At 48.3% G+C, this 27,949-nt stretch overlaps 1 protein-coding gene across 4 annotated transcripts in view; it reads left to right on the top strand.

Moving 5' to 3' along the window:
- Positions 1-27,949, top strand: part of DDX11 (DEAD/H-box helicase 11) — a 652,402-nt gene that overhangs the window by 400,854 nt on the left and 223,599 nt on the right. For all 4 annotated transcript variants that reach the window (XM_085652300.1, XM_085652298.1, XM_085652299.1 and 1 more), the window contains exon 19: positions 2,264-2,336. In XM_085652300.1, coding sequence (XP_085508426.1) covers positions 2,264-2,336 — 73 coding nt within the window. The remainder of the gene's footprint in view (positions 1-2,263; positions 2,337-27,949) is intronic.

The following is a 27,949-nucleotide window of genomic DNA, read 5'->3' as shown; positions in this document are numbered from 1 at the left end:
TTGAAAGAGGAGAGGCTCCATTGATCAAACCCCAAAAGAGATATAAACTTGTACAGCGATTACACCAAAGACCATTGGGTGGACGGCCAGGTTTTTGTGGGGTTCTCTAGGGCAAAGAAAGACATGGTATTGCAGAAAAGGACTCTCCCAAGGTGGATAGTTGTCTGCATTTGGATGTGCTATGCATTGGCCAGGGAACATCCTCCGGAAGGCCTGAGAGCCAATTCCAAGAAGCCTAAGTCTGACACCACTGAGTTGGCATGCCGAGTAGTGATCTGAGACATCTGTCAGGCTGCAACGTGGGCCTCAGTACATAGGTTCATAAAGCACTACTGTGTTGACGGCCACAAAGCGAAGGACATTTTGCCCATTTGGTCCTGCATGACGTTTTAGTCTGAGCCCCCTCTACCTTTGGGACATACTGCTTTGGTATCTATTCCAAAGGTGAGGAATCTGCTGTTAGAAGTATCCATCAGAATAGCAAGTTAGTTACCTTTCGTAATGCTCCTTCTGGCGGACACTCTAACCACAGATTCCTCACTCCTATCCCACCATCTCATTCTGTGGAGTGGTCTGTTTTTCCATTTTAAAATATCCCTATTTGTGCTCCGCTTCCAAGGGCATGTAAAGGGTCAAGCAGGAAGCTGATGGCTTGAAGGCAGGGTGGTGCTTATATGCAGCTGTGCTCCATCACTGCTGGGGTGGAAAGAAACCCACACAGAACTGCATGGCACCAACTAGCGCCACTTGGGAGCACTGCTGAAAAATATTCCAGATCCAATCTGGGGCCTGAGCATATACTAAAGGTGAGGAATTTGCAGTTGAAGAATCCACCATAAAGAGCGTTGACAAAGGTAAGTAACTTTTTACTCTGGAAAAGTCCATGTTTAGATCCTGTCCGTTCCTTGCAGCACAAAGCACAGCATCTCTATCATGGTAGTTAAGAATGTGGGCGATCATGGTGCGGCATACTTGGAGGGAGCCGAGGCGTGAATGCGCAATGCGCGCTTTCAGTTATAAAGCAGATCTATAGTCTACCATCCAGCATGTGAACCAGTTAATCAGGAATTTCTCCAGGTCATGCCCTTCAGGCCTTCCGGTATATGCCAACTAGCCGGAGATTGTACCGCCTTGACCTGCCCTCAGTATCCACCAGTTTCTTTTCAAGCTGTGATGCCTTTATCATTAGGTAGTATACTTCAGCCTTTAAAAGATAGAGTGTGACTTCTGCAGTGAAGTTTTGCTTTTCTGCTCCAGTCACTTTCTTCAGATCTTGGCTTAGGAAGGAGATTGCAGTCCGCACACTAACAATCTTGTCTTCTAGGGACGTGAAAGTGCTGTAGATCGCCTCGAAGATTATTTCGGGAGTAACAAGGTTTGCTTCAAGCTCTCTCTCTGTTTCCCCTCAACAATCCGATGCCATTGACAATATTTAAGAATGTGGGGTGGTTCCTGCAGTGACATTGACAAGTGATCACAGCTCAGGAAACCTCCAATGGCCCATACCACAGTATAATCTGAACTCAGTCCTCAAAGCAGTCCCTTCCACCACAGCAGGCCATCTTGTGTCTTCAGTACATACAGAGTGTCCAGACGGACCTCTCGTCTCCCACGCTGAAGGGGGGAGGAGGGGTAACCAGCACTGCAGCTGATTCCATCACTCCTCTGCGTACGCCTCTGGGTCTCACTCCACCCACCAGGCGGCCCCCTCCACACATATCCGGACCAGTAGGTCCTCTGGTGATGAATACATCCATGGGGGCATGGCTCCCTCCTAATCAGCATAAACAACAAAAATGAAACAGCAAGCCTATAGCGATAGAGCTAGGCCTGCAGCATGCCCACTGTCCACACATGTCTCTGCTTTCACCGCTTCAGTCAACTGCCCTCCCCGCACAAGGGTCCCATTAACACAAAGACTAATTTGTATGAGAAATAGGGGGAAGAGGGGGAAGGGGCAAGAGCTATCCGGGTGGCCAGTGAAACGCCACAAGAGCAGGGGGTGCCGTCCACTCACCACCTCTCCATGGGCCGTTTGCTCAGCTTGCTCTTTGCATCACCGTCGAGGCCTCAGCCACCTTAACCTCCACCATTGCTGCAGTGCCCACTGTCATTCGAAAGAGCATACTGAAGGTCAGTATCTTATTCTTTTGGTTTTCTTTTTCTCCAGCTGTCTGGAGCAGACTGTTACTCTCTACATAGCACAAAATAAATCGGCTGCAGCTCAGATATTTTGTCTGATTTCTGCTTCTGTTCTTTTCAGGTGTCCGATTTTAAAGAGCAACTATTGCTGTCTGCTGGTGTTGGGATAGAGAGGATTGCTGAGTTCTCCTGCGGTGAGTAACTGATATTCTGAAAATTGGTAGCTAGCTGAAACTGAAAGTGATTCTTAAGCACAGGCAAAACACAGGCCTGAATATAAAACCTGACATGGCATATCTTCTAAAAATTGACATCCAGTGCCTCTCACCTATGCCAGTCACCTGCCTGACTTGATTGTAGGGCATCTTGAGTGCATACTGTAGATGGTGCTTAAACCACATGGCGTGTCATCTCCCCTGCTTTGGAAACGTAAGAACAGCAAAAGAACCAAGTCCTGTGTTTATTCGCTTTTCAGGTGAGACATAAAACAACGACCTCATTAGTCTAATTGGTAAGTTGATTTAATGAGTTGGTCTGTACTAATCCTGATGTAAACAGACATAGCTCGCATAACAGGCGTATAGACCACTAAACCTGTGTCACTGAGCAATGAAATAAATCCTAGTAAGATATCTGTTGACTATTGGTCCTGTCATTGTGATTTCATGTGAAGTTATGAACAGTGCATTGGAATCTGTGGTGGTGGTTCAATTTACTATAAATGTGTCATACCATTTGTTTATAGACTTTGTATTTTGTTAAGTGAGTTTTAGTGTTCCAACATATCTGTTGTGTTTCCCCGAAAGCGCACTGGTCTAATCCTTCAACCCTGCCCTGTAACCATACTGACAGCCGGGTACTGCACAAAGCCTGCCCTTTACCCATTCTGATCCCGTTGCCCATGTCTATGAACCATGCCTTTGTACGGAACTTGCCTTTCATACTCGCCTTATGCCCAGTATCCATCATCTTTGGTGTTAACATGTTAAACATGTTTCAAATGTTTGCACTTTGGTGCAAAATGTCTTTCGTGGTTTCTGTTTATTTTACAGATTTCAGCATAGTGAAGGCTGTGGCCTCTGTTTGTATGCAATGATTGACATTGATTCAGCAAACCTTTTTTGGAGATTGTAGGGAGACGTGGAACTGTAATTTAGCCAAATTACGTATTAGTGTTTCAATTTGAAATGCGTGTTTTGGAAAACCCTACAACTTTCCCTCCTTGACCAATCTGTGCCACCAAAATTGGGAGCAAACCTAAAACGATGTTGCTAATATCAGATCTGGCCCCCAATTACATCTTATTGCTATTTGCAACGCACAGTGTTGAAAGAGGCTACCCTCTGTCACATCCTGTGTGTATAGTAGGCAGAGGAATGTCATCCGGCCAGGTACTATATACACTGTATAAAGGAGCTTTGGACACTTCTTTGTTCGTTTATTTATGTTATAATCTTAACATTTGAAAGAGAAATTATGTGCAAAAAAAAAATCCAGAGAATGACCAGATTAGAATGTGTGAGTTTGTGTTGCTGATCATGGACAAACACTAGTAGGTGAATAAACTGCAAATGCAAGGGAGCATGTGTTCGTGAATAAGCTGTGCTGGAAGGATTCTTAGTTTATGAAATGTATTTTTTAAGGTGGACTTGATCGTGGGCTGGATGGGAACAGTCATGCACTCTAGTGAGTGGGTGGGTACTCCAGTGGAGATGATCATATTGGTCAAATGAACAAAAGCGGCATCAGTCTGAGAGGTGTTTGTGTGCTTCGGGTAGATGAAGCTTGGCAGAGATCTCATTTGTGTCTAAGAGGAGGGATTGCGAGATGCAACTGGGGTGTAGTAGGAGAGAATGTGGTAAGCTACGTAGGACCAGGCTGTGAATTGCTTTGACGACCAAGTAATGAGCTTAGGCTGGCTGTGGGGTTAGCTAAGGCAAGCAACCTTTAGGTGGTGGTGTGAGGTTGAGGTTCAACGTGTGGAGGAGGCTGAAGAGTTGGAGATTCAGGTTTGTAGTTGAGGGGTGATTGAAAGGCATTAGAAGAGGATTTGGGTGTCATTGACATGTAAATGAAAAAAAAAGTGTGAGGAGATGATCTCACCCAGGGTAACGGGACAAAGCGAGACTAGCAGGGAACCAAGGACATACATTTTTGTACAACCACATGCAGTGAAGTGGACATTGACTATTTGTGGCGCTAACAGATTTGAGAGTGAATGATTAGAGTATTAGGCAGAGATTTAAGCGGTCGTGCAATATCAAGGTAGGCCAGCAATTTGAGTAGGAACATGTGAACCACTGTACTGAATGCAGCAGGTAAGTAAAGAAGGATAAGAATTGAAAGTTGTTGTCATGATGAGTGAGGATGACAACTGAGGGCTGTCCTAGTGGAGTGGTGAGCATGGCTGATGGAGTAGGTTATCAGAGGGTACATAGCGGGGAAACTGTTGAATAAAACAGGCACTCAAGGATTTTCAAGAAAAGTCTGCTGGAAGATGAGACTGTAGCTGCATGAAAGAAGGTATTGGTACCATGGCATATTTACAGGAATGGAGACGCATTTAAGTGAAAATTGAAAGATAGAATAAGTGAAAGAGCAAATCGAGGGTGCTAGAGGAGAAAACCAAATGTTTGACAGTTTGATGGTAGTTTATATCTTATGGATTGGCTGATTTCAGTTTGGAAGGAGCTCTGTACCTAGGTTTGAGGAAAGATCTAAGAATCTAGGTATCTAAGATGTGGTACGGTAGGATGTGGGGGTGGAGAGAGCTGATGGTTATAGACGGTGAGGAATGAGACCGAATGTGAGGAGGAACAAGCAGTGTGGGAACAGCATGGAAAGAGAGAAAGTGAGGAAAGGGTGAGTGGGCAAGATAGGGAGTTAAATGATGACTAGGATAGAGAGAAATTGGAGAGGTGCAAGAAAAGGGGTGCAAGGTGTGGTAGAATATAGAGTAAATGCTGAGACAAGGATGATAGGAGAGGAAAAGGCAGCAGCGTCTTCTCCATTGAAGCGAAGGAGCGCTGCTCCCCCCCACCCCCCAAGCACATAAAACGGTAATAAAATAGGTTTTAAAGCACCTTTATTGTCGTTTTATTTTATTCCCTTGGACCCACCCCCAGGACTCTGATGAGTTTTGGGGGTGGGTCCATGGAATGACTGCTGGTGGGGGAGTGGGGCACTCTCTTGACTGCACATGAGGTGTTTGGCCGGCCGTCTCAGGCCGGCCAAAGAACTCATGTGCAGTGAAGCTGTCTCCAGCCCCAGCTGCATTGCTGTGGCTGGACAGAGCAGGCACAGGCTCCCAGTCTGCCTGGAAGCGCAAGTTGCAGGCGCTCAGGCCAAACCTGACGCTGCATTACTGCAGCGTCAGGATTGGCCCCGGTGCATTCTGGGAGCCTGTGCCCAGAACTAGGAAGAGCGCGATGTGGTGGAAGACAGCGCCGTCAAGGTAAGTTTTTTTTTTTTTTTTTTTAGATCATTTTTTTTATCCCTTCCCTTCCCCTCATTGTGAGAAAGTGCCATCTTTCTTGCTTGGTATCCCCCACTTTTTGCTGAATTGCTGATGTACTTTGACTGAGTGTGCCCTGGGCTCCTGCCAATCAGGTGCCCAGGGCGTGTGTTCCTTCCCTTAAACTGCATTGACGCCTAAACCCAATTGGCATCTCTGGCCACATGTCAGCCCCTGGTAAATGGTACCGTAGGTACCCAGGGCACTGTGACCAGAGAAGGCCCCTAAGGGCTGCAGCACTTATTGTGCCACCCTTAGAGGCCCTGTACCCTGACACACACACACTGCCTTTGCAGGCTGAGTGTCTTGGTGCAGAACAAAACAGAGAGTGTGCCATGCCCACAAACACACTGCCCTGGCATACCTCAGTCACCCCTCTAGCTGGGTGCACTATGCCAGTGGTGTGGGTACAGGTGCATGAGCCCTGTACCCCTACAGTACCCAGGTCCATTCCTGGGCATTGTAAGTGCAGTGCTGCCATTAAGAGCATATGGTGCTGGGAGGTCGTCATCACAAACTCCACAGCACCATGATGGCTTCACTGAAGACTGAGAAGTTTGGTATCAAATTTCTCAGCACATTAAACCCACACTGATGCCTGTGTGGAATTTAATGTAAGATGCACGACAGAGGGCATCTTAGAGATGCCCCCTGAACTTAACCAACAACCAGCATCCTGCCTGAGAGGCTGCCTAGGCTGCCACCCAGGAGACATTTTGCTGGACCCTTGGGTAGAGAGCCATCCGCCCGCTCTCGGGGGTCTGCAACAATGCACAACCTGGGTGAGGTGCTAGGTCTCCTCCCCCAGGTTGGGGGGGGGGGGGGAAGCTTTAAAGGCATGCCGCCTTTGTGAGCTTCTCCAGGCCACTTGCTGTACTCCGCAACTGGCCCCCACCGGTTCTGACCCCGACTCTGGCAGGAAGATCGGTGGGAAAACCTAAGTGAGGAAAGGGGGTGTGCCAGCCTCTGCCAACCCCACCCCTTAGGTGGGGGAGGCGAGGTGAAGCACAACTCCGGGCTCTCGCCATCTTGAGCATGGGGATCCCTACCCAATCAGGGCTAGGCTCCTGCTCCCCTCCCACTGAAGAGTGGCAGGCTAAGGGGTATACCCACCCCAGGGAAGGGACCCATTGGTCCCTGACCTCTACCTACCTGTAACACCCCTAAATTTAGTATTTAGGGGCACCCTAAACCTTCCTTCCTCAGATCCCGAATCCAAAACAAGAAAGAACAAGAAGAAAGAAAGAAGACCTGCCGTGCAGCTGCTAACGAGGATGACACCAAATGACTTGGCCTCAGCCCTACAGGCCTGTCGACCCTCGAACCTGTTCTTGCTAATTCCCGGCGTCTCCAGTGGTCAGCAACCTCAAACCCCAGAGGACCTGACTGCCTTGCTCATCTACCAAGACTGGGACTCCCACGAGCAGTGGTCCTGCTCAACAACCCCTGGTGCCAGCCAGGAACCGCAAATCCAGCACACTCTGCACCTGCCGATCCCGGCCTGTGCCTGAGTGAACAAAGACCACGAGGACGTCCCCCCGGCGACTGTGACCAAGAATCCAGCACCCAAGGACCCTCCTCGACACTCCTGACGACGCCTGCAACCTCACAACCAGGTACCTCTCCAAGTGCGACCAGCAGAGGGTAAGAGTTCCCGACGCGAAGACACACCCCTGCACCTGGCGCCCTGCGGCCCCCTGTGCCCAGCTCCTGGGTGCCCACCTAACCTACAGCTTCCCAACTTACCTCTCGAAGGGGTGGCCGCACCTGAAGAAACTTCGTCCTCGAGCTTGCAGCCTTTGTTCATCTTGCAGCTTCTCAACTGACATACATTGAGCGCCCGAGTGCCCCTGGAAGTGCAACATCTATCCTATCTTACTTCCCCACTTGCCCTGTGTGAGTGACCAGGAGTCCAGCTTCCACAGCCGCATGGCCTGCCTGCCTGCTAGCAGCCACCAACCAAAGGCCCCCTGCCCGCCATAGGCTAACATTGGGCCTGACTCTCTCTGCACCCGGCTGCCCCTGTGTCGCTGAGGGTGTAACAACTGTACCTACCTGACCCTGGGAGACCCCTGAGCCTGTGCCCAGAACCTTTACTCTGCCAGTCGAGTACTTACCTGAAAGCCGATAACCTACATTTTCTTCATAGGGTAACATTGACTGGTTTCACTTGGAAATTCTTCTAAGTGTCAAGTTTTGAAACTTTTAAATATTCACAAAAAATCGCCCGATCAACGAAAACAAAATTACTCACCTATTATCAGGAGAGATCCGAGTGCTGGATCTTGGTGCCCAGCACTGACCCTAAAAAGTAATTACAACTGTACTTACCAATAACTTGACTTTCCTCCATAGGATAACATTGCCTGTTTTTTGCCAGAAATTCTGTCGATTTTTGAAACATACAAATATTCCTTAAAAATCGCCAGTGTCACAAAAACGATTTCTTTCAACTGTTTACAGGAAATGTACCAGGGCTCAATCCAGGATCCAACCCTGAGTAAGAAAATCATACGTAAACTAATTGAAATTGCATTTACTTAAAAATTCCCATTGAGCTCAATGTCATAATTGTGTTTGAATTGTGTTGCCTATTGCAACAACTGTAACTATTGCATTTAAAAGTCTATTGCTTATTGAAAGTTCTCAACTAGAGCATTTCATTCTGAGAAAGTATTTTAATACCTACTTGTGGTTCTAAAATAAAACTACTATATATTTGTATATACAAAACAATTGGCCTAGAGTTCAGTTATTGAGTGTGTGAGACCATTTGCTGACTGAGTGTGTACAACAAATGCTTTACACTGTCCTCTGATACTGCCTTACTGCTCGACCAAGCTACCACTTTAGAGAGTAAGGTTATATCTAACTTTAGCCTCTGCCAAACCTCTGGGGACTGTGGAGTCTGTGCACACTGAACCTTACTTTGGGGCAGTATATACAGAGCCACTTTCTTACACTCATCCCCCATCACCCCTTCCTCGGGCCCGGCCCACCCAGCCTCTTTGGCAGGGGACGGGTCTCTACTTGCAAAAGGGTGTGTTAATGAGGAAGGAGCAAGGGATGGGACATAATGGAATGATTGAGAGCAAATGAGGTGTTATGAGAAGGACAGGAGGAGGGAGCAAGGGGAGGGGACAGCATGGAAGGAATGGGAGGGGATTCATAGATGCATAATATTCCCGCCTGTGTTTGGGTATCGCGGGATGCTTAGAATCAATACAAAGATTGTGCAGTTAATGGTAGCGATATAATTATAAAATGCATTGACAACCTCCAAAGCCTAAACAGGCTAATGTTTTCTATAGTCTTTATTTTTAACACATAAGATGGCAGTTCAGCCCCCGATCGTCAAGCTTTTGCCCAGAGAAAACCCTATGCTCAAATGGTTATAGTTGAAACCAAAGGAAAAAAGTAGGCTTCTATGTATAATCACTATCACTCTACAGAGCCAGTAGCTTCTATATCCCATCCTGGCTTGTACTGACAGTTGGCTGTCGGCAGGAGCTTGTTTTTCCTTCTCATGTGGAGATGATCTTAGAACATTCAATGGGTTTTTCAACCTATATTGGGGCTTTTTCTTGCAGTTCAAACAAGCTTTGCTTTATTCAGTTTTTAACATGGCCGAGCATTTACATCTTCTATTAACCCCGCTGAAAGGGAATTTTCTTCTCTATGCCTTTACTTTTAGTGAAGTGCCCCTCCTGTGGGAGGAAGAAGGGTGATTCTGACCTACATACTGTATGCTTGGTATAGTTACCATCCTCACACTCTGTGAATGAATGTGTAGTTTGTAAGAAAATTACAGAAGGTATCGCCTCAGAGGCAATTTAATGGACCTTTAGGCTGAAGAGGAGAGAACACACGATCACAAGGTAGCCAAGAAAGGTCCCCTTTCCACTGCCATCAAGTCATCTCCTACAAAAGATTCCCACAGAGGGCTAATCCGAAAGAAAAAGTGTAAACCATAATCACCAACTTGATTCAGATTGTTCCATCTATTTTTGAGACTCCTGATGCACTTGGAAGGTTACAATTTTGAATCCTCATCCCAACGCGTTTGCTGTCAGGGACAGCCTCTTGTGTGGAATTGATAGGGACGCCTAAGAGGAAGCAATCTGCATCAGAGAGGACTCCATCTTCAGCAGAGTTGAAGAAATATTTGCGCCCATGGTCAAATCGTTAAATGCCAAAACATCCCTTTGTGTCTGAACAATTACCATCGAATTGCTTGCCGAAGATGACTTCTCACTACGTATTGTCACATTGCTCGATGTCACGATTCTTGATATGTTCAAAGTCAAGAGTGGCTTCTCAGTATCCCAAAGGATGTCTGGCTCTTTCGAAAGTGGGATCTCACACAGCTGAAGATCTTCACGAATCTCTTCAGCCTTTCATTCTTCACCTAAACCAATGATGTTTGCAAGATGTACCCCTCTGCCTCCAATCAGGAAGATATCTGATTCAGAACCACATTCTGGGATTCAAGATCATCTGTCTCTGCCCATCCTGGAGATTAATTTGCCTGCTACATTACCTCGAAAACATGTAGTAGTGTTTCCACAGAGGCTCAATAGAAAAAGATTTCCTTCACCTTTTACTGATGATGCTTCAGGCTCAGACACATACCCCGCACGTGTTCTCCAACTGCACAGATGATCTACTCCCCATCAAGGTAATGACCATTAAAAGATATACTACTTTCCAAGATGTGCTGGTCGGGAGAACGGCAAAACTGATTATTCCTTTGACACCCCAGGCTCACTTTGACTTTTACTTCCCTTGGTCCTTGGGTTTTCAGAGTTTGTGGCGTAGACGTTTCTCACTCCGGTAACCTCGAAGGCTGTTACTCTAAAACGCTTTAAAAATTATAAAGCACTGGGTCAAAATCCAGTCTATGCATGTCAGGAGCCAAAGCCATATTCTGTTCTTGTATCATTAATCAGGAAAAAGTATGCAACCGGTCCTGCAACATCAGTTCCTTCTGACCGGGACAGTAAGTGCAGAGCTGTAGCTGGTAGAAGCTGTATCACTGCCACAGCCTTTAAAGTGACTAGTGCACTAGCTTTATTAGAAAGATACGATAGTGATGTGGGCTTTTTACAAAGGTTTGCAGATGTCCTTCCATACAAAAGAAAACTGAATTTTATAGAGTTAATTCAATCGGTACCTCTGTGGATTCCGCGTTTGTGGCTATTCCTGAATTTTGCCTTGTAATCTCACTAAGAAGATCTTCCTGGCCAAGCTGAACATCTCTAAAGCAAAAGGCCCAGCTCAAAATTATGAACCTTCCTTCCACTGGCCCAGTCTTGGTTGATAGCCACACCAACAATGGAATGCAGCGTATAAAGAACAAAACTGAAACACTAAAATATGTTGGCCTTGAAGAGAAAAAGAAGCTTTTCAAGTCACAATACATCTTGCCTGAAGAGATCGTCTTGAGGCAGAGGACAACAGCATTATCAATCCTGCTTGTGTACCAAAGGTCCATCTTATGCCACGCAATATTGCCTCACGTACTCTCTGTGCCAATTCTATGGGAGACAGTGTATTAAAACATCAAAGAGTGGCACGCCGTCACCAGCAACAAATGGGTTTTGAACATCTTCCAACAGGGTTGCGTGATCTGCTTCAAATCACCACCACCATCCATTCTTCCGAAAGCTGCAACAAAATACCAACTATGCTTCTTACGAAAAGAAGGTGCAATGTTTTCACTAATACTATCCTGGGAATCCATTCTTTCCTCTGAATGAAGTAAAGGCATCTATTAAATATATTTTTTGGTATGCATTTTGTCCCAAACGAGACCTCGGATTGGCGAACAGATACCTCAAGAAAGAAATGTTTTGCATGCTGGTCCTTCATCATTTTTTCTTCAGCTCTAGAATGGGGCCTCGGTGTATGCATTCGCTTTGGAAAATACTTGCTTCCACGTATGGTTAAGTTAGAGTGGCTACTGCACTCTTAACCCTAGCTCCACAGTCTGATCTTGGTAGTAGCAAGACTCTAGTGAAAGAGAACAGACTTTTTTACTTCTATACTAGCTTCCCCCAGGAAAAGATCTGTTAAGTCACAAGAGCAAGGGATATTCTCATTAACTCCCACAATTAACACAAAAATCAGAGCTATCCTGAATTTAAGTACAAAACGTCTCCTATGCACGTCTTTCTAATGTGGTGCTGCATGCTGAACAATGTTGGAAGCAGGCCTCGCAAAGAGACAGTCGCTCCAGTGTGTTCTTGCCTACGGAAACACGGAAGTGTCATTGAAAGGGCGTGGAGAGCAGGTGGCAGAGGCCTTCAAAATACTGCATGCTGCATGGAATGGCAAACTTGTGCATCTACTTTGTGGCATCATGGACTCCCTGAGCCCACAGTTAGGGTCAAAGTAGCCGTATAAATTGCCTGATTCAAGATGGTGATCATGCCATTGAAAGCGATGGGAATGTCCCAATCCAAAATGTGACAGTTTCCCTTCCTAGGGGATCAGTTGCTGTTCAGGTACATAAAGGGCTGCATCATCAAGGACAAGAGGCGTCAAAATGCATTGGTTTTCCTGATTTTTCATTGTGCCCTTCGTATCTTTCCATAAATGTCTGTCCCTGATTTTTCTTTGCATTTTTTCTTTGTGAATCATCCCTTTTACCTGTTGCCTTGAGTAGCCTTGCCTGTTTTAGTGTACCTTTTCTTCAAGTTGTTTTGGATCAAATTCCTTGTGGAGTGTCTGACTCTAGACCTGCTATTATGCGTGGCTCTATTCTTCTGCCTGATTCTAGAGGGAGTTTGTTGGCTTGCTGATTTCACAAACGTAATCCGCTTCCTTAATCACGATCTATGTCCCATGTCGCCTGCAGTCCTTGGCAGGGACCTTTTGCTGCCTTCATATCTGACACACAGATGATGGAGGGAATGGAGAACAAATCAAAACATTCACCCTCATTGGTGAAAGGTTGGAGGTTGTGAATCAAGCCAGGCTGAGGCGACACAAAGCCTGAGAATTGCCATTGCTATAAAAATGAGTTCTACTCATTTGTTTCCCACTAGATCATTTACACCTATTAACATCAGCTGAGGTGTCAGAGGAACATCCTCATTTAGCACCTGCTGTAAAAAGCCTGATATTTCGAATAATCTACTTAATTCAAATTAATAGGTGGTGGCCTGGATAGCTGTTGTTGTTTACTCGGCCAAAGTTGACTGATCGTCTGGCTCTGGGTCCTTGAGCTGGTCAGGAGAATTCACTGTGAGCCCAATGTTTTAGTTTTTGGACAACGAGTGCCTGGATCCCAGACTCACACCAGTTTTTTTCTAAGGGGATCCTTCCCAGCTGTCAGTTGTAGTAATGGGCTAAAGAAAAACATTTTCTCATCCCACCCGTGAATGGTGGGAAAAAGGACGTACCAGTGTACTTTTTACTTCCATACAAAGTCCAACAACAATGCCGTTATAGTGAGCTCCTTGGCCTCTGGGTCCAAGGTAGCACTCTCCCTTGCAGCTCTGCCTAACAGCCGGACCGCTCGCGTCAGAGCCCTCTCCCAGAAGGGTTCGAGCCGGCACCGTAACGTTCTGTGGTATTTTTTGTCCCTGTTGATCCTTAATTGTTCCTGACTTTTGCTTATTATTGTGCTTATTGTTTTCCTCACTGTACTGCTTTACTGTGCCCCCGCGTATCTTGCGCATACGTTTCCCGCCGCTGCTGCCCCTGCGGCCCGACCCCCTCGTCGACTAAATGGCAACAGCTGCGAGGTCGCTGGAGTGCCAAAAGCACGCCTAAGGCAAGCCTGTCTGGACCCGGCCGCAAGCCGGCCACGACCAGCGCCAGGAACCCGGGTTCTCCTGGACCCCACCGCTATGACTCGGCCACACTCCACGCCCTCAACCACGGAGGCCACGCCGACTGCGTAAGTTCATTGCCAACCACGACCCAAGGGCATTTCTCATGCAGAACCTGCCGAAGATCCTTCACCGTCGACAAGGCGCCCGCAGCCGCCGAAGAGCCGCCTGCTGCATGCTCCACCGAAGCCCTGACGTGCATCCTTCTCAACGTGCGCTCCCTGCACCGACACGCCATCGAAATCTGGGAACTGATCGACACCCTCTCGCCCAACGTAGCATTCTTCACGGAAACATGGACCAAAGCCACCTCCGACATCGCCACAGCAATCCTAGATGGCTACAAGATCCAGAAAAAAGAACACGCCCACACCGCCTGGGAAGAGGACTCGCCATTGCACACCCCCCTCCAACTCTCCACGTCCAGCCCGAGTGACCCCCACTCCAACACAGAACACTTCCACTTCCAGATCCAGACCAGCCCCAGGACCACGCTACGCGGCACCCTCATCTACAGACAACCAGGACCTCGCACGCCAAGCCCACAACCACCATCGCCAAGCTCGCTGCACCCCACGCCATCACCTCCACGGACTACATTCTACTCGAGGACCTGAACTTCCACCTCGACAACAGCAATGACCCCCGACTCCACCACACTCCTCGAGAACCTCGCCAAGCTAGGACTGAAGCAGCTCGTCCGCACTCCCACCCACAGAGCTGGTCACACCCTCGACCCCATATTCGCGGGAGGATCAAACATCCGTTTCAGCAACACCACCCAGCCCAACTGGATGGACCACCACTGCGTCCACTTCACCTTCGACACAACCACCGCACCCAAGCCCACCCCGCGCCTGCCACGATGGAACTGGGGCAAGGTCACTGAGGAACACCTCAACAACGCCCTCATCCAAGACCCCTCCTGCGCCACGACCGACACCAACTCCACAGCCAGGGAATTTCACAGCTGGATCACCTACTGCGCCGACAAGCTGGCACCTCTCCACCATCCCGCCAGACAACGCCCTCTGAAGGCTGCCTGGTTCACCACAGAACTCCAAGAAGCCAGACGCTCCTGCAGACGCCTAGAGAAAGCCTGGCGGAACGAGAAAACCACGGAAGCACGGAACAACCACGAGCGCCCTGAAGGAATACCACCAGCATGTAAGAGACACCAAACGGACCTTCATAAGAGACAAAGTCAAGACCAACATAACAAACGTCAAGGAACTGTTCAACGTCATTCAGCAGTTAGCGAAACCACGGACATAATCCACCCCCCACCTTTCCCCCTCCCTCCGGAACTCTGTGACGAACTCCGCGCCTACTCCCACCTAAAGATCAAGGCCTTCTACGACAGCTTCAGCGAATCAACACCAGACAACACCCCACTACCCATCACCACCGAGAAGCCGACCATCATGTCCTGGGCCCCCGCATCCATCGAGCACATCACTGCAACCATGAAGAAAACTCACTCAGGAGCCCCAACGGACCCCTGCCCCCCTCCCATTTTCCACAGGGCCTCCGCTGCCATCACACCCGAACTGGGACGGAAGATCAACACCTCTCTCAGATCTGGCATCTGCCCAGACGACTGGAAACGCGCGGAAGTGAGACCGCTCAGCCAGGTGGCAACCCTAGTCGCAACTACCACAATCCGATTTTTGCCTGTGGCCATTTCAAGTAGTCATCCGCTCCAACGCAAGTTTAAAGCTAAGCTAAGTTAAGTGAGAAGTCCGATCGCCCCACTGAAAACTTTGGAAGATTGATGGCTATTGATAAATGCAGTAGGACAGCCATGCACACTGTAAAGAATGACAGCAGGCGAGCAGCCCTGCAGCAAAAAGCTTAGAATGCAAAAATAACTCCACCCTAAGCAGGCATCAACCAGTTTAACTCACAGCTGTTCTTCTCTCAACCAGCTTCCATGAGCCCGCCCAACAACACGACAGGCAAAAATACAAAAAGAGGACACACATGGCAGGTATCGCTCGGGACGGACCGTAGGCCAAGAAGCCATCAGATCATATCAGAATACGCTCTATTCGATTTAAAAAGTATTAAACCATAAAAGCACAATACATAGTAAAAGAGCATACATTACATCAAGATCATTTGAATACAGTAGATTAAAAAAGGACTCAGACAATTTGAGAAAGAGGAGGGCCATTCATTGTCGTCCAGTGTCTAACCTCCCCTTTCAGGTATTTGACAGTATGATCAGTCACGGGTCCATCATTCAGATATTGCAACTTTAAAAAGGCAGGTCGACATTGTCTCAGGCCGTACCACTTTAAAATAGGTAAAATCCATTTTGTCCCAAGCATAGAATAAAATTTGCAAAAAAACATAACATGAACTGTCGACTGAGCAGAGATATCACATGGACATGAACATAGTGAGCGAGACCAATCGTTAGTATTTGGAAAAGTGACCCCGATGTGAAAATTCCAAGGCGTAAGCGGGTCAGTAACAACCTATTATAGGCTCCTATGGTATTTAATAAGTATGGTTGTATTCCTGAGTGAGTCAGGAGTAGTTGGTGTGCTCTCACTGACGATTTCACATTATTAGTAACTAGATTAATAGACTCCAAATGATCCAGACATAATGATTTTAGATTATTTCTGGTGACATTATTCAAACTGTTAGGATTAGAAAACCTGGGGTGGTCTGGTGAGCAAAATAACGATGGATTTAACTGAGATCTCTTGACTGAGGGTGAATGTTTTGATCTACCCAGATTATCAAATGAGGTTGTTTCCACTTTTGTGTGTTTGTTGTACTAGCTGTGCCCTTCTGAACAAGACCCCATAGGTTTTTTTATATATAATAATAATAGCTGTATAGAGGCACTGTGGCTAATGGGAGGCATTGTCTTTCCTTGGCCCGTCTTGGCCAGTCTCGAAGGGCATTCAACAGACCCATGTTTCACCCCTCATCAGCCAGGCTTGCTTAAATCCATGGCACAGTGAGCCCAGGACCCTAATCTGCGCATACCTGGCACACTTAGGGAAAGAAAGCAAAAGACAAAACAAATGATGGACGGAATGCAGAACAAATCAAAACATTCACCCCCAGTCAAGACCCCTGGGTTAAATCCATCGTTCTTTTGGTCACCATGCCACCCCAGTTTAGATCCAGCCATATGCAAATTTGTCTTGCTCCTATTTCTCATAGGAACAGTCCAACCCAAACTGCCAAACCAGAATTAGAAAAGTACTCAGGGTGTCCTAAATCCTCTAGGAAATTCTTAACGTAGGTCAACTAGGGAATGCGGTCTGCCCCATCAAGAGACAGGCAATCGTTGATCAAGTCCCTGTTCAATCTAGTAGAGGTCCAAACCTTATGCCACAGCAGGATAGGCTGCATTTTAATCTGATCCGACAGATAAGACAAACCCAGCTCTGCGTGGCATATGAATATGGCTGTACTGTTAGGGACCGCTAGGAGATATCTTAAAAACCTATTTTCTACTAGCTGCATTAGCATATCCCCAGATGCCCGCTCCATACGTAGCAATCGGTGTACATTTAGCTTTGTAGATTGTTAGTAAATCATCAATTAGGCGCCTTCCTAACTTTCTGGCAAAGTGAATCAATGCACCGGTTGCTTTACAAAATAATAATTTTCTAGATTCTATAATATTAGCCCATAGACTCCTTCTTTCAAATACAATGCCCAAGTATATTAATTAATATTAATTAATATTAATGAAGAAATCTCTGCTCTTGATACTAGGCTTACAGCATTTCATTGTAAATGTTTTGTTTATATTTACATGGAGGTCAAGATTTGACATATAGGCAGAAAAGCTCGAGATAACTTTTTGTAGGCCAAAGGGGGTACGAGCCAATAGGAAGGCATCGTCCGCATATAACAATGCTCCAATTGGTTGTCTATTAGTACATGTTATATCCTGACAGTCACTACTAGTTTTGCTCCCAGACTGTTAATATAAAGGGTAAACAGGAGGGGTGCTAGCACGCACCCCTGCCTCATCCCCTTCTTCACAGGGAAGCTGTGGCTGAGTTCGCCACCTCTTCCATAGCACACCCGGGCCCTGGCATCTAGGTAGGACTGTTTAAAATATTTTAGGATGGGTGGATCAACCCCCATGGTCTCTAAAATGCTCCATAGCTTCTGTTGGTTGACACAATCAAAAGCTGAACTCAAATCAACAAAACATAAAAAATAAACTCCTGCTTTTGGCCTGTAGATATTTTCCCAGCAGGAGATTCAGATTCAGACTCTGTTCGACGGTTCCCACGCCTTGACGGAAACCGTACTGTAGTTCTGAAATTATGCCCTTTTCCTCCACCCAGAGCTGGAGGCGGTTTAAGATGACAAGCCTTTGCAAAAGAGTCCAGTAGTGATATTGGTCTATAACAGGACGGGTCGTCACAATTACCTTTCTTATAAATAGGGACGAGTATGGACTCCGTCCAGGTAGCTGTGAATCCCAAGTTACAGCAAGCCTTTAGGACCAAAGCTAACAAGGGTCCCCAGAGCGCTGGACTTGATTTAAATAAATCCACTGGTATACTATCTGGGCCCGGGACCTTACCGCCCATGCTCGCATTTATAGCTAAAATCACCTCCTGGGCATCAAAATCAATCTCAATTGGAAGATAATTTGAGGAGTTTACGCTTAAGACCTTTTCGTTTTGGGGATCAACCAAGTTGTTATAAAGACCAAAGAAGTGAGTCACCCATTTATCCTCCTCTATTGTTATTTCAATGCTGGGCGTATTACCCGAAGCAAGAAAGGTGGCATCACGGCATCCCAAAAACCTTTCATGTCTTTCAAATCTGATGCTCGTTTTAGATTTTGCCATAATTCTAGCTTTATGGCCGACTTACCTTCCTTAAGGGACATCTTGTATGCTAAATCTAGCCCTTTTTATTGCTGCTCGATCTTTTATGGGCTTATGTAATTCAGTTATCAGGGCTGCATGAGCTTTTGAACATTTGGAGTCAAACCAGCCACTCCTCTTATCTGCCCGTTTTTTGTTCTTTACCCTTAATCTATTTTGTATAGACTGAGATTTGTTTATGAGGGAGCTAAGAACGTCAGATTTGTTAGCAGTTTCGTCGAGGCAGACCATGAAGTCGTCTTTACAAATAGTTAAAAGGTGCTTACATAATTGAGATGAGTTCACGCCTGCCCATTTGACTGTATAGCCATTTTGTCTATTAATAACAATATCTTCTGCCTGGTGGGTAGCCAATGTTTTGCTAGTTAGCACCTTGGCAGGAAGATCTAGTAGAACGCTAATAGGGTAGTGGTCACTAAAAGCAACGGGATGTGCTTTAAAATATTGTATTCTGTCAGCGTATCTGTTTGATACTAGTATGTGGCCTATAACTGAAGACAGGCCACGACCATTAAAAGTGCTACTAAAAGGAATTGGGAATAGACATACATTATTAGCAAAGCCCAGATCCAAAGTATATTTTAACAAATTGAACTGGTCACCAGGAGCAGAATGTAAAAAATGGGACGAATCATTATCGTCATCTAGTTCAATACCACAGACATCTCCTATGGCATGTGGGCAGGGTCCACAATTAAAGTCCCCACCCCAAATTATGCAGTGGTCTTTGCCAGTACTCCTTTGAATATTATCCAAGTCTCTCTGCAGATGCATTAAAATGTGTTCAATATTCACAGCGGGTATGTTATTATAAAAATGTTTTAGAACTAAATAATGACTATTGTCTATATTAATTTTAAACACCTGATAATAGATCTTGGACTCCACAAAGTCTATCTTGCGTGCATTTAACCTATAGGACACGTAATTACAAAGGCCACCCTTGTTCCTCCCCTGGCTCGAAGAAACCGCCGGGCTGAAGAATGTTTTATAACCATTGATATGTTGTATATTATCCGTCCAGGTTTCTTGAGTACATATAATGTTGAATTTATAGATAAATTCCAGCCAGGCAGGGTTGGTCAATTTGGCTTTAAGGCCTGCCACATTCCAAAACAGAATTTCCATTTCATTAGTTCTAGGCCCAGGCTGAGATGCGCAATCGATAGGGGAAAGGGTGGCATAGGGGCCAACCAGGCTATTTGATATATCATTTTCTTTACTAGCCTTGCCCAACACACGGTCCGAAACAGTGCAGCAGAGAAGATGTGAAGCCATTAGACCTACAGACACTGGGGTAGCCAGCATTTTTAGCACTAACAAAATTACTGTCTGTAGCATCGTATCATGGAATATAGCAGGTTTACGATCCAAGTTTAGCAATCCTCAGTGGTTAGGATACATTCTAAAACATGAAATTATTTATTTGCAAGAAACTTAGTTGAAGGATCCCATACATATGAACGGTTATAGAACATTTAACATCCAAGCGATAGGAGGTCTGCATGGCAGAGCCCAAGGTGGGCTTTGTATACATGTCTCTAACCAGTTAAATTTTGTTAATATAAAATCGAAGTTCGAGTCTCCCTTTTATCAAGTACTAATGTTGTATTTAACTCCTTCACATCCTATGATTTTGTGTAACTTTTATAATATTCCACTTGACAGCGTTCCCAGGGTGACCGACTCACTGTATAAAGAATTAAGAATTGCGTGTAATACAAAGGGCCCTGAGAACATGCTCATTCTGTGTGGGGACTTTAATTGCTCTTTGTGCACGCATGAGGATGATAGGATATGTGGTTTTAATATGGACGAAGGCACCCATGGCACTCATTTCTGTCATTCTAGTGTAGGAGAACTTTTTAATGAATTTGTGTTCAACCTAGATTTAGGTTTTGCTAACGACTTATGCACTAGACCTACACGGATGCCGCAGACTTTTAATGGTAGAGGCCTTAGTTCAACACTTGATTATATTTTGGTGTCAAACATTTGTGCCTCCATTTACCCACTTTTTCAGTATACACGAATTAAGTGCGCGATCACTATCCCTTATATATTACGGTTAAACTACCCGCGAGTAGTCAGAGAAGTGATAAGCCGATGATAGACGAGGCTTTAGCTAATTTAAGACTCGAAAAAGTTAATGGGTATACTTTGCGATGGAACATGATGGACCCTGAGACAGTTAATAAACTACTAATTACAAGGTGTAGATCTGTTTTCAATACTTGCCTGAATGATCTAGCTTCTCCTGAGAATATTCTATCTGCCTACCAAGATGTAGCAGCCGCGGTTAGGGATGTCATGTTTAAACAAGGTGGGAAATAGCAAGACCCCCAGAGGTGGTTTGATCAAGCATGCACTTGTGCACATTCTCACCTGAAACATGAGCTCCATAACATCCCAAGGAACATCATTAAAGTTAGAGAAGCCAGAAAGAATTACAATTCTGCGCTTTTAGAGAGGAAGAATGCCCTTAGGAAATAATCTTGGGAGCGGCTCACCCTGGCTGCACAAACGAAAGATAGTGCCGCTTTTTGGAAGGGTGTTAAAACACCCTTCCTGACCCTGGAGTGTGGCCCTACTGTGGACATAGCGATTACTGAGACCCAATGGATTGAACACTTCTTAAAGATATATAACGGCCCCTGTCCCGCTGATAATAATGATATTGATAGCATAGGTACACTCGACATATGCTTTAGTATTAGTGAAGTAAGCAGGGCACTTTCGCTAAGTGCAGGGGGGGAAAGCCTCGGGCCCTGATGGAGTACCCATGGACTTGTACCAATCGAACACTACTCTATGAGTCCCCATCATCACACAAATAATCAACGCTAGCTGTAAGACTGCTTTCCCATTAACTTGGGTGGAATCCACCATTGTCCCTATATTTAAGAAGGGGGACCGTCAGGATCCGACTTGCTACAGGCCCATCTCCTTACTGGATTCTATGGCCAAGGTTGCAGGGCGTATCGTTCTGGAACGCCTGCTGCTTTGAGCAAAGGAAAATCAAGTTCTATCTGACATACAATGTGGTTTTCGTGAAGGACTAGGGACTGTGGAGCAAAGTTTAAATCTAGCGATCCTTATGGGAAAGTATGTCAGGGTCAAAAAGGGAAACTTGTATTTATTTTTTATCAACCTCATCACGGCCTTCGACTGCGTGAGACACTCAAAGCTTTGGGATATTTTGGAAAAACTGGGGGTTGACAAAAACATCATCTACTTTATTCGTCGCCTTTACCAAGGTGCGAAATCATGCGTTCGTTTTGGCTTAGGAGGAGAGCGTACTGCCACCTTCCCTATTGGAAGGGGGGTTAGGCAAGGTTGTGTCCTAGCCCCCTTCCTTTTTAATCTGTACATTAACGGGTTGGGGCAGGCCCTCCTTAAAGATACCCAAGATTTCCCCCAAGTAGGCAATCGACCCATTCCAGCATTACTTTACGCGGATGACGCTGTAATCATGTCCCGCACCCAGATTGGCCTACAAAAGACCCTAAATAACTTTTTTAACTACATGAAGGAGCTGGATTTTAGGATTAACATCTCCAAAACGTTTGTAATGAGATGTGGCCACGGGATTAAGAAACGCAGGGACATCTTTGTGGAAGGGAAACCGATAGCATTGACTAACAGTTTTTCTTACCTAGGTATCTTAATCTGAAAGAAACACGTTAGTTAGATTCCTCACCTTAGAATATCCCCAGGCATCAGGCTGGATCTGGAAAGATTTTTCGTCAGCAATACCCCTTGCACGTCGCTAGGCGTCGTCTGCGGCTCCGCGTCCGGCGTCGTGCGCCGGAATGACGTCGTCGGAGTACTTCGACGCCGCCCTCGCGCGCTGACATCAGTTCTTCTTTTTTCCCTGACAGACAGCGCCGATCTGGGAAGAGCTTACCCCTTAGTCACTTTTTAACTAAACTTTTTTGACTCTTTTTGGTCTTCTGTCGACTCGACTCTGGTGCCGGTAGGATGCCTGGTTTTACGGCCTGTGACTCCTGTCATCAACTGATGTCGGTGACGGACCACCATCGCCGGTGCCTTTACTGCCTGGGGCCCAACCACGATGCGGAGTCGTGCCTTGACTGTCAGGCCTTGACCTCGAAGGCTAGGTGGGAGCGGTCCCGTAAGCTTCTCGAGCTTTGGCACTCGGCTCCGTGCCGTTTACGGTCCCGGTCCAGGAGGAGGTCCAAGGACCGGTTGCGGAGCCGCAGTCACCATCATCGCTCGTCGGGCTTGAAGTCTTCGGGTAAGTCGAAGCGCTTGAAGAAGTCCAAGAGGCGACACCGCTCTTCGGACTCCCCTCGCCGGTCGCGCGACTCGGTCGAGGGTCAGAGTGGTCCCACTCCCGCGGCTCCGTCGGAGCCGCAGGAGCCGCGTCCGTCTCCATACCCGCCGGTCCCTGGGACTGACGCGACTCCGGCGGAGATCAGCGCCTTCCTCTCGGCCATGAGGGGCCTGGCTCCGCCCTCGACGCCTGCCGGCGCGCCTTCGGGCCCCGCGGGCTCAACTGGGCAACCTCTCGAGCCGGCAGCTCCGGCCCCTGCGACGACTTCGGTCCCGACGCCGCAGGTCCCCGAGGGATCCAGGCCGGCGCCGACACCGGTTCCACCCCCGACGCCGTTCCCCGGTTTAGGTCCGGGCCCGCCGCCGCTCGACGCCACATCCGAAGCCGATGCATGAGCATTTCATCTACCGCCCGGCTCCGGTTATTCCTCCTGTTTATCAGGAATCGGATGACGGGGGCGACTGGGAGGGGTCTGAGGACCCTATGGCCAGAAAGGCAGACCTTTCACAGGACTGGGAAGACGAACTGGGGGATGCTAGTGGTCTGGACACCTCCCCGGATGCTGGTTTCATATCTCCTCCGACTGTGGCCTCGGAGGAAGGTGCAGCTTTTTCAGTGGTGCTGCGCAAGGCGGCCGATGACCTTGGGCTCAAGTTGCCTGCTGTGGCCGTGAGGACTAACGTCCTCACAGAAGTGCTTCAACCGTCAGCAAGCTCCACAGAGCCTCTGCTGCAGTTCAATGAGGCACTCGTAGACGTTCTGCAGGGCACCTGGTCCAAACCCTCCACAGTACCTCCTGTGGATCGGAACGTGGCCCGGCGCCACCGCCCTGCTCCGGGTGACCCCAGTTTTCTGTCCCAACACCCCACTCCCGAGAGTCTGGTTATCCAGGCCTCGACTTCCCAATCCTCCTTCCCGTCCGCTCCTCCGGATCGGGAATCCAAGAGGCTGGAACAGTTCGGAAAAAAGCTGTTCTCTTCCCTGAGTTTGGGTCTGCGGTCCTTGAATACCGCTTGCCTCTTGGACCGTTATTCCCACTCTCGGTGGAGGACGTGCTGCCCCTGTGTCTGGAGGAGGCCCGGTCACGGCTCACCCAGGCGCTTGCTGATGGGCGAGATGCAGCACGGCATGCCATACGGTGTGGACTAGACACCACGGACTCGCTGGGGCAGGCAATTTCGACCACGGTGGCGCTTCGTCGCCACTACTGGCTACGGTCCACGTCTTTCTCGGGGGATGTCCAGAGTACCCTCATGGATATGCCCTTTGATGGCACTCGCCTTTTTGGCGAGAAGGCGGATAGTGCGCTGGCTCGTTTCAAGGACTCCCGGGCTACAACCAAATCCTTGAGTCTCTAGGCCCCGCGGCCGCAAACTTCCGCCTTTCGTCCCTTTCGTGGCCATGGAAGGGGCGCCTCCTCACGTCCGCCTAGCCACCGGCCGCAGAACCAACCTGCACACGGTCGCTGACGTAGATTCCGCCGAGGCGGTACTGGAGGACAATGTGCCGGTCAGTCCACATCCACCCCGGCAGCATCCGCCTCAAAGCCCTCCTAGTCCGAGCTTTCAGGCCCATTCCACGCCAGTGGGCGGCAGGGTTCGCCATCACCTGCTTCACTGGCGTTCCATCACGTCGGACAGGTGGGTGCTGCAAATCGTCCGAAGGGGCTACTCCCTCCCCTTCGAGAGGACCCGTCCAGCCATGCCACCACAGTACCACCGCATGTCGGGGGATCACTTGAATCTTCTCTGGGAGGAAGTTACGGCCCTCTTGGCCAAAGAGGCCGTCGAGCGTGTTCCTGGTCCAGAAGTAGGTTGTGGTTGCTATTCCCACTACTTTCTGGTTCCCAAGAAGGGCAAATGGGGCCTTCGCCCCATCTTGGACCTCAGGAGCGTCAACGCCTTCCTCCAGAAGGAGCGGTTTAAGATGCTCACCTTAGCTCAGGTTCTGGCTGCCCTAGACCCAGGAGACTGGATGGTAGCGTTGGACTTGCAGGACGCTTATTTTCACATCCCCGTCCTGCCGGCCCACCGGCGTTACCTGCGATTCACGGTGGGCCAGGAGCATTTTAAATTCACCGTGCTCCCCTTCGGCCTCACCAGTGCCCCTCGGGTGTTCACAAAAGTGATGGCGGTGGTCGCAGCTCATCTGCGCAGATCGGGGGTTCCAGTCTTCCCCAATCTCGACGACTGGCTGTTGAAGGCGGGCTCGCCCCAGGCAGTCGTCTCCCACCTCCAGACTACGGCCGATTCTAGATTCGGCGCAGTTCCGGGCCTATCCTCCGTAGCAGCGGGTCCGGGATATTCAGGCTCTGATTCCCATCTTTCGGCCTCTATCCTGGGTTTCGGTCAGGTTGGTGCTGCGGCTTCTGGGGCTGATGGCCTCCTGCATCCTGTTGGTGCATTACGCCAGGTGGCGAATGCAGGCTCTGCAGTGGGACCTGAAGTTTGAGTGGGCCCAGCATCGTGGCAATCTGTCCGACCATGTCTTGATCTCGGAGGGCACTGCGAAGCAGTTGCAGTGGTGGCTCACGTACCGCGATTGGCTCAGCTGCAGATCCCTCTCCCTACCCCAACCGGAGCACGTAGTAGTGATGGATGCGTCCCTCCTGGGATGGGGGGGCCACATGGGGGAGGCGGATATCAGAGGACTCTGGTCTCCGGCGGAGACTCTGCTCCATATCAACCTTTTGGAGCTGAGAGCGATCCGACTTGCACTGAAGGCATTCCTTGCCGTTGTCCGGGGAAGTGTGGTGCAGGTGTTCACGGACAACACCACCGCCAAGTGGTATTGCAACAAACAGGGCGGGGTGGGGTCGTGGACCCTTAGTCAGGAGGCTCTGTGCCTCTGGACATGGCTGGACCACCAGGGGATCACCCTGGTGGTTCAACATCTGGCGGGCTCTCTGAACGCCAGAGCAGACAAACTCAGCCGCCTGTGCATGATGGATCACGAATGGCGTCTAAACTCGGACGTGGCGCAAGGCCTCTTTCGACAGTGGGGAGAGCCTTGGTTAGATCTATTCGCCACGTTGGAGTTTCCAAGGCGGCACTCGCTTGGGGACGCCTTTCGTCACGAGTGGAGTTGCGGTCTGTTGTACGCCTTTCCGCCTATACCACTTCTGCCCAGAGTGCTGAAGAAGATCAGGCGCGACCAGGCCCAAGTCATCTTAGTGGCTCCGGATTGGGCACGAAGGTACTGGTATCCCGAGCTACTCAGTATGTCAATCGATACTCCGACAAGACTGTTCTTCGGGAGGACCTTCTGTCGCAGCAGCAGCAGGGGACGGTTCTCCACCCGAGCCTGTCCAGTCTCCACCTCCATGCGTGGAGATTGAGCGGCGACAGTTCATGCCATTTGACTTGCCTCCTGAAGTCTGTGACGTTATTCTGGCAGCCAGGCGTCCCTCCACTAAAACGGTATATGCATGCAGGTGGAACAAATTTGTGGCATGGTGCACAGCAAAGGCTGTGGATCCCCTTTCCGCCCCTCTTTCTGAGGTTCTCCTCTTTCTTCTCTCTCTAGCCCAGCAGGCTTCTGCTCTGGGCACCTTGAAAGGTTATCTATCAGCTACCTCTGCTTTCTTACGACTTCCTGATCAGCCTTCTCTTTTCAAATCCCTTATTGTTTCTCGTTTCCTTAAGGGCATTACTCACATGTTTCCTCCTGTCCCCTTCGTAATGCCTCAGTGGGATTTGAATTTAGTTTTGACCTTTCTGATGTGCGCTCCCTTTGAGCCTCTTCACAATTGTCCCATTCGTCTTCTGACTCTTAAGACTGCTTTCCTGGTAGCTATCACCTCGGCTAGACGGGTGAGTGAGCTCCAGGCGTTATCGTCTAAGCCTCCTTTTCTTTCTGTTCATCCGGACAAGGTTGTCCTCAGGACTCGTCCTTCCTTTCTTCCAAAAGTGGTAACTCCCTTTCACATCGGGCAATCTGTCACCTTGCCCACCTTCTTTCCGCCTCCTTCGAAAGAGGAAGAGATGCTCCACCGTCTGGACCCAAAACGGGCGCTGTCATTTATTTGGACTGCACCAAACAGTTCCGGGTGGGCGACCAGCTTTTTGTTGGATACGTGGGTGCTAAGAAGGGAAGGGCAGTACACAAGCAAACCATCTCATGGTGGGTCGTATTGTGTATAACGGCTTGTTACTCCTTCGCTAAAAAGGACCCTCCTGTAGGGCTGAGAGCCCATTCCACCCGGGCCACATCGGCTACTACTGCCCTGGGACGGGGAGTCCCTTTGCAGGACATCTGTCAGGCAGCAACGTGGGCCTCGTTGCACCCGTTTGCCAAGCGTTATTGCCTGGACAGCCAAGTCCGGAGAGATGGCTTCTTTGGCCGTTCTGTTCTCCAGGACTTTATGGTGTGATCTTGGTTCGCAGACCCACCACCGGGGTTGGTATTGCTGAGGTATCTATTCTAAGGTGAAAAATCTAACTAACGTGTTTCTTTCAGATGAACAAGTCACTTACCTTCGGTAACGATGTATCTATAAGAAACATTAGTTAGTTAGATTCCTCACCGACCCACCCATCCTCCCCGTTCTACAAACCGACATCTAGGGTTAAGGCTATCCTTTCTAGGGCCCTAGATTTTTTGGCACCAGTGTCGGTCTCTTGCATGGCTCTGCGTTCCTGGCGTGGAAAGCTATGTACAAGAACTGACGTCAGCGCGCGAGGGCGGTGTCTAAGTACTCCGACGACGTCATTCCGGCGCCCGACGACGGACGCGGACCCGCAGATGACGCCTAGCGACGCGCAAGGGGTACTGCTGAGGAAAAATCTTTCCGGATCCAGCCTGACGCCTGGGGATATTCTAAGGTGAGGAATCTAACTAAATAATGTTTCTTAGAGATACATCGTTACCGAAGGTAAGTAACTTGTTCTTTAGCCACAACGATACTTGGGCCCAAGCTGTTGCAGCAAAAAAGCTGGCTCTAATTAGAATAACATCTGCTCTAGCAAGCTTTGCAAAAAGAATTAGGCCGCAAACCACCCTTGGAACTTCTAAAAATGTATAAAACCAAGTGTGTTGCAACTGTTATCTATGGGGCCGGGATTTGGGGTTTTGCCAACACAAACTCTATACCGTTAGTGGAGAATTCTTTTATTAAATATATTTTGTCAGCATCCTCCAGCACCCCCACCTACGTTTGCCACGCTGAGCTGGGCCTCTCCCACATATCAGATCTCATAAAAATTGAACCAATCCTTCTCTGACATAGGATTTGGTCAAGAATAAGACTAAACTTAACTGGGACCTACTACAAGAT

This window comes from Triturus cristatus, chromosome 4_1, assembly GCF_964204655.1.
Source record: "Triturus cristatus chromosome 4_1, aTriCri1.1, whole genome shotgun sequence".
Classification (NCBI taxonomy): Eukaryota; Metazoa; Chordata; class Amphibia; order Caudata; family Salamandridae; genus Triturus; species Triturus cristatus.
This window is presented reverse-complemented; position numbering and strand designations above follow the sequence as displayed.